The 7,624-nt window shown below is 51.9% G+C and overlaps 1 protein-coding gene across 1 annotated transcript; it reads left to right on the plus strand.

The window, feature by feature from the left end:
• Nucleotides 1-2,489: 2,489 nt before the first annotated feature.
• On the plus strand, nt 2,490-7,566 carry LOC102438923 (period circadian protein homolog 2-like; the record flags this gene model as incomplete). Its single annotated transcript, XM_006109253.3, has 5 exons — nt 2,490-2,611; nt 3,759-3,960; nt 4,434-4,485; nt 5,374-5,516; nt 6,938-7,566. Coding segments are annotated over 5 exons (602 nt in total), but the record flags the coding sequence as incomplete, so codon positions are not given.
• Nucleotides 7,567-7,624: the final 58 nt, after the last annotated feature.

A 7,624-nucleotide genomic window follows, 5' to 3' on the forward strand; every position in this document is an offset into this window, starting at 1 on the left:
CATGTGTTTGTTCCAACCTGTAGAAGTAAGTTTCACATCCCCCCAAATTACAGCTTGGACTGTGTTGGCTTTCAAAACTCAAACCTGACACAGAAGAAAGAAACTTAGGAGTCTTGTGGAGCTGCCACAATTGAAAACCTCAATTCACTGGAAGCTGTCTATTGCACTTGATTTTTAGAGGAAAAAATAAAGCGGATAGAAAGCCAGCTGATAACAGAAACCTATTTACAACATAAAACTTCTGTGCTGTGGGCTAGGTCAGGTCATGGTGAGGAGAGTGCAGCATCTTCCAAGCTCTGGCTGGAGTGGGTGACCACTGGTGGCCCGGTGATGTGGGCGGCTCAGAGTGGAATTGAAGCGAAACATCCCACAGTGTTTAGCTGAGGACTTGCCCTCCTTTAAAAGAAAAAAACAAAGGGACCCCAGGGGTGGGTGGGTTTAACAGAGCTCATCCTTGAAAGACAATATCTTAGAGCTTCTTCATTTAAGACCCCAGGCTCTTTATTTCTTTTTGTTTTAAATATGTTTTTGTTTATTTTTAGAGAGAGGAAGGGAGAGGGATAGAGATATAGAAACATTGATGAGAGAGAAACATCATCAATTGGCTGCCTTGTGCACGCCCTCTACTGGGAATTGAGCCCACAACCCAGGTATGTGCCCTGACCGGGAATCGAACCAGTGACCTCTTGGTTCATGGGTTGAAACTCAACCACTAAACCCCACCTTTATTTCTTGTTTATCTAAAAACGTGTGAGTTTCAGTGGTGGTGGGCTTTGGACCAGGAAGGCAGGCAGGGCAGAGTGCCTTCTTCCATCACAGGTGCATGGTAACAGGACCCCCGAAATCCAGCCTCCGTCCATCTGTGGGCATGTTTGGATTTTATCATTAGATGGCAGCATGTGACAGCTTTTGGCGCTAGTTGGTGGATTAGAGAAAGGCTTTTGTCTAAGGACACATTGCAGGAACCTATGAGCAAACACACGGGAGGAGAAGTCTTTCTTCTGCCGTGTCAGGTAAGCCCAGTGACAGATCTTCCTAAACTTGGAATGGCCCAACCAGTTCATCCTGAGCACCTGGTGGGATGTGCAGGAGGCCCAGACATCTCCCACCAGTCCCTGCTCCACTACAGGCGGGAAGGGCCGTTCCCCCACCACCCCTGGGCCCAATGATGGACCCAAAATGTTAGCTTATTGGGCTCAGACACTTTCCATTTCAATCAACTCCAAGCCTTTAAGTATCTGCCTTCACTTGGTCCTGCCACCAGACCTTCCACTGGGCAGACACCCCATGTCCTGGGTCTCAGGTCACCTCGGTGCCTCTGCCTCCAGGCCAGGACCCTGTGCTCAGGGTCATCTCAGGATTGTTTAGCTATGAAGTTGGTCGAGAGGTCCTCGCAGCCTGGCCTCTCAGTCTGCTGCTGGGAAATGGGATGAGAACTTTGAGAATTCTTAAATGTCCTCAGTGCCTCAGAGAAACAGTAGAAGTCTTGGGGCAGGTATGCATGTGTGCAGTCCTAGTCTTGAAACAGGGGACACTCCACGGACCCTTGTCATTACAGTGAAACCCCCAGCCCCTGCACGTGGAGGGATTTCTTAGCTGTTTGGTCCACTGATGAGTAAGCTGAGTCAGGGAAAGTCAGTATCTCCTTGGGGCAGATGTGTGAACCCTCCCCCCACTTGACCTTCACTTACGTATTTCACACACGCACTGAGTCCCAGTGGACACCACACATCAGAAACGTGCATAAGAGTAGAAAAAACCTCCAAGGCTGATAGAAAGGTGAAACAGTGCTTTATTCTGTTACCATCAGCTACTATCTCAAGGTACAGCCTGCAGTCAAAGCAAAGCCTGTCACTAATGAGGATACCAAGCCACGTTTCAAATAGTGTTCACACTTCTAATGTTTGGATGACTTCCGTGGGAAGGGCTTGTTTCATGTAGTCTGGCTGGGAGAGTTTGTGCCAGACATGGAAAGTGGCCATGTGCTGGTTTGTGTGGCCTTTTAAGGGGCCCTCTTCAGCCTCTTGGCCATGGCTGGGTCACCCCAAAGCCATGCCAGATGTTCCAGGATGAGCGGCCTTGTCTTTAGGGTCTGTTCTGAGCAGGTTGTTCCACATGTTGTTTCTTGTGCCCAGTGACCTTAGCAGTTGATTCTGTCTGGATGGGGTGTCAGTGACCACCACGGGAGGCAGAGCAGGGGTGCCACAGCCATCCTGCATGGACATGATGACATTGCGTCATGATTGACCACCTTGTGGGGAAAGTGAGCATTAGGTGGAACTCTGTGGCCTTGTTATTTAAGATAATGTGTATTTATTGTTCACAAAGTTCTGTGACCATCGGCCTTCTGATTTTCAGGGGAAACCCCCAGATTTCTGTTTTGCCTTTGTCTTTCTGTGATCCGTTCTCTCAGCATCCAGGAGATGGTCTCCTAGCCCACTTTTCATGAGAAAAGTGAGTTAGGAGTTGCCTCTTGGTCTCTCCCGCAGCCAACGAGGAGTATTACCAGCTGCTCATGTCCAGCGAGAAGCACAGCTGCGGCCCGGACGTGCCCTCCTACACCATAGAGGAGATCCAGAGCGCCACCTCCGAGGTCATTATGAAGAGCACGGTGAGTGTCACCTGTGGGGAGTCCTCCTTCGGTGAGCTGGTGACCGCCTGGCCGGTGGCTTGATGGCAGCAGAGTTTGGAGTTTTAGGAAGTGAGTTCAGACCTTAGAAAAAGAATGTAGAGTCAGTGGTTCAGAAGTCCTGCTCCAGATGTCTCCCAGACCCTGTGCCCTCCTGGCCACTCCACCCGGCACCTCACACACCGTGACCAAGCACAGCACTTCAGGGTGAGGACACGCCAGGGGGCAATTGGTTCACTGTTCAGGGCTTCATGGGGGGTGCCCTGGGATTAAACTCGGCTTCATGGGACTCCAAACCTCATGCATTTTATTTTATTATTATTTTTTAAAATCTTCACTTGAGGATATTTTTCCATTGATATTTTAGAGAGAGTGGAAGGGCGGGGAAGAGACAGAAAAATTGATGTGAGAGAGACACATCAATTGGTCGCCTCCTGCACTAGGGCCAGGGAACACGCCTGCACTGAGGTACATGTCCTTGACCGGGATCGAACCTGGAACCCTTCAGTCCACAGGCTGGTACTCTATCCACTGAGCCAAACTGGCTAGGGCCAAACCTGATGCATTTTAAAGTGGCTGATAAAGGTGGGCCCTTGGAGGTCGGGACGGGGAGCAGGTTGGCCATGCCCTGAGCCCCCATTTCTCAGAGAGCAGCATTTCTCAAAGCTGTCTGGAGAACTGGGCTCCCACTCCTTCTCACCTTCCTCCAGTACTCCCCCCCCCCCCCAACCAGTCCTTAGCTCAAGAGGTCCAGAGCCCTGCAGCCCCCAGACAGTCCCCGGCACCCCAGGAGAGGAACACCCCAGCCCTGGTAACAGAGGTGTGCAGGGCCCTTCCACCTCTCAATTCAGACGCCAGGGGCTCTGTACCCAAGAATACTGAATGGATGACACCCGTGGGAATCCGCACCCCGGGTTCCTTTTGGAGTGGAGCCCCGATGTGATTCTTCAAATAATATCCTGTTTGGACGCCAGTATATGAGGGGAAATAGAGTTATCTGGTCAGGACTGAAGGTCCCAGAGGCCTTCCCTGACCCTCTGTGCCCCTTCCTGTCACCTGCCCCAAGCGTGTGCCCATCCTGTTCCGTCCCCTCTGCCCGTTCTGACCCCAGGATGTTCTTCCTTTCCAGGACATGTTTGCTGCGGCTGTGTCCCTGGTCACAGGGAAAACCCTGTACATCTCCAACCAGGTGGCCTCCATCTTCCACTGTAAGAGAGACACCTTTCACGATGCCAAGTTCGTGGAGTTCTTGGCGCCCCATGACGTTAGCGTGTTCCACAGCTCCACCACGCCTTACAAGCTTCCTCCGTGGAGTGTCTGCAGTGGGACAGGTGAGAGGAAGGGAGCGCCGCCCACCTCACCTCTGCCTGAGACCAGCACAGCCGTGGCGGCCTCTGTCCCAGGGGAGAGATCATGAATTGTTCAGAATAAATTTAGAGAGAAAAATAGTCTTTTCATGAATTTCAGAGAGGGAGCAAACATCTCAGAGGCTTTCAGGACATGTTAGGCATTTTAGAAATGAAGTTCTGAGAAGCTGGAGTCTGAGGTGAGTCTGCAGAGGGCAGAGAGCCCGGGCGCATCTGGGGGCGTCAGACCCTGGCTGTAAACTCTGGAATGTGCCGCGCTCATGAATAGATTTCATTTTAGCCAGAACTGGGATAAACGCTCTCTGAGGCTTCGCTTTGAGCTCTGGCAGGTTTGTGCCACACCTTGGCTTTGATTCTGGTGCTGTCTTTAGGAGGACACAGCGCGCTCCATACGTCGTCGTGTCATTGGGTGGGTGACTGAGGGCTTTTTCTTTCAGATTCTTTCACTCAAGAATGCATGGAGGAGAAGTCTTTCTTCTGCCGTGTCAGGTAAGCCCAGTGACAGGTCTTCCTAAACTTGGAATGGCCCAACCAGTTCATCCTGAGCACCTGGTGGGAAGTGCAGGAGGCCCGGACGTCTCCCACCCGTCCCTGCTCCACTCCAGGCAGGAAGGGCCACGAGCCTGGCTGTGCTCCCATCTTTGGAGCGAGGGGCCACGCAGCACGCACACTCCTAAAAAAGTGAGTGAAAAGAAAGCACGTGGCCAGAGCTGCATTTTAAAGGTTCACAAGGGGTTAAGACAGCCTGGTCAACAGTGGGGTGATTTCAACCAGTGCTCACTGAGGATGGCAGCCCGAGGAGCTGGGACTTGCTGTCCATCACCTGGAAACAGGCCAGGGGCCTTACCTGGGGAGGCGTGTATCCTGGGGTCCTTGAGGACCCCAAAAGTACATGCAGCCTTTGGTTTGAGTGTATATTTTTTTAAGTGCATTTTCCTGGGGAGAGCCCCGTAGCTTTCCCAGATAAGCCTCCAGCTGCAGTGTCAGGAGCGACCCCTGGCCAGACAGCGGTGCCCTCAGAAAGTGGACCAGGACCCCACTGTTGGAGCAGCATCCCTTTGCCTAATTAAAATGCAAACTGCTCTAGAGACAGCTCAAAAGATCTCTCAGGGCTGATGACTGTGACTTACCCTGTGACGTCATTGGAAATCTGAGGGGCCGGGTGGTGGGCCCAGCTTCTCAGCTGGGGAGAAGGCAGAGCCGACAGGCCAAGGGCAGCCCACCCGTCTGCCAGTATGCTGGGGTGGGATGGGAGGGCATCTTTACAACAAATGAAGGGATTGCTGAGATGACAGCCAGCTATGGGGGAGGGGACCAGCAATAAGGGATGGTTCCTTCTGTCATAACTCCGCCCTCTAATGGCACCCTCCTCTTCAGCTTCGGGAAGAACCATGAAGATGAGATCCACTACCACCCGTTCCGTATGACGCCTTACCTGGTCAAGGTGCCGGAGCAGCAGGGCGCTGAGAGCCAGCTGTGCTGCGTGCTGCTGGCAGAGAGGGTGCACTCCGGCTACGAAGGTGACAGCCAGGCCCAGGCCAACCAAGGGCTCCTCTGGTCCCTCAGTTACTCCCCTGGCTCAGATGTAATGTCTGTTAGGTGGACTCCAGCGCAGCCTCCCCCAGCCATGGACAGGGTCTCATGTCCCTCGAGAGTCAGCATACCCACCTTTGTCACCTGGCCCTCCTGGGACCCTGCCACACCACCTCCCCACGCAGTTAAAGGGTCTGTGTGCCAACATCTCACCCATGTCGGGGCCATCACTGTGACCGCAGGTGCCCTTCCCCTTCCCCACCCACTGCCTTCCATCCACGCAGTGAGAACAGCCCTGACAGTCTGGGCCTAAGTCCCTCCCGTCCTTGTGTACACCCAGGCCTTGGCCCTGGTCCCTCTGAAGTGCAGGGACGCCAGCTCTTCCTCAGAACCCCAAGCCATCCCCACTCTTACCTCCCACTGAGTCTGCCGTCCTGACACCAGGCTCCTGCAGACAGTTGGCCCCCGTGACCCCCTGTGTTTGCTCCTAGCGCCCCCTCCCCATCTCTGCCTATAGAAATCTAGTCTCTGCAGCAGGCTTATCTCGCCAGGTGTCCTTTCCTGGTCCTGCCAGCTCCTCAGGCCACCCCCACCCCCCAAATTACCAAGTCTGGGTTCTTCAAGCATCCTGATCATGTCCTCCCAACGACCCCCCGTACCAAGCTGTGACATAGTCTCATACCGGCCACAGCACTGTGGCAACTCAGCAGATCCCCATGTCAGAACCTCTGAAAGCAGAGAATCTATGACCTTACCTTCTCTCAGTGGTTAGTGATGTCTTTTTTTAAAAGGCATTTTATTAAATGGTAGGAATGTTTTAGGTATGTGGCTTGCTTTTAAATATTTGATGGGTTCTTGCATATAGAATATTGTCTTCCAAATAGTTCATAAAGATTTATGGGGTTACTTACATTTCAGCAGGTTATTCGCCCATAAGGTCAGTCTCCATCAAGTATGAAGCATTTGGAATTTTGAATGTTTTATCCATGAATTTGGAAGTTGAGGAAAGTTCTGGATATGACTTTCTTTATGCAAATTATCTTTGCCCACCTAAGAAACTGAAGTCCCAATACATTGATGTTTGCACAAGTTTCAATCCAAATACTTAACTCATTTTTAAAAAGAATTTGTTCCGCTCATCTTGTTGGATCTTAAAATCTTGACCAGGGCCCTGCAGCAGCAGGAGTTTCTGAGAAGCCTGTGCGTAGCGTGTGGTTTTGTAAATGGGAAGTCCTGGCTTCCCTGACTAGGACTGGCCCACAGAGCCGAGGGGCTGGCGAGGGCTCTCAGGCTGCTGTCAGAGCCCTGTCACTGAACGAAGCACGTGGTTTTCTAGTTGTTGTCATGTAACTACAAAATGTGTGCATTTCTCAGAATCAGACAGCTGAGCAAAATTCTATTCTTTCAGCCCCTAGAATTCCTCCGGAAAAGAGAATTTTTACGACCACACATACACCCAATTGTTTGTTCCAGGACGTAGATGAAAGGTAAGCCCCGTGTGCTGTCCCCGCTGCCCATGCCTGCCTTGTGCTCACCCTTGTCTCAGAACCAGTGCTGCATCCCCAGGCCCACAGGTTCCCTCCCTAGACATTTAGCGTTCTGTCGTTGTCTTGGTAATTACTTCATAACTAAGGAAAGCTCAATGAATGTTCATGGTTTTGACATTGAAGCTGTTAAGCTAAAGCTAAGCCTGCATGTTATGTGTGGTAATCAACAAAAGCATTTGAGTATGTTAAGCAATGAGATAATTGTGGAATTACACTAAAAACCTCCTGAGATACAAAGACTGTAAATGGGGCTATCAGGGGAGCTGGTAATTGTTCTAAGACTGTTTAAACTCGTTTCAAAGTTAGACACAGAGAAGCACTGGTACAAGTGGGGATGGTGCGCCAGGGACAGGTGCACATCAGTGGGCAGGGTCCCAGCACAAGTGCACCTGCCAGCCTGCGTGTCACCTGCACCCTCTGTCCAGAGCCCCTTTGGGGTGTCCCAGCCAGGATGCTGCAGCTGCTGGGAGCACTGACATCTGAGGGTTTGCTGGCATTGGGCCAGGGCCCTGGTGTGCCTGCCCCAGCTCCTTCTGCACAGAAAACGC

The sequence above is a fragment of the Myotis lucifugus genome, unplaced genomic scaffold, assembly GCF_000147115.1.
Source record: "Myotis lucifugus unplaced genomic scaffold, Myoluc2.0 scaffold_7483, whole genome shotgun sequence".
Lineage (NCBI taxonomy): Eukaryota > Metazoa > Chordata > Mammalia > Chiroptera > Vespertilionidae > Myotis > Myotis lucifugus.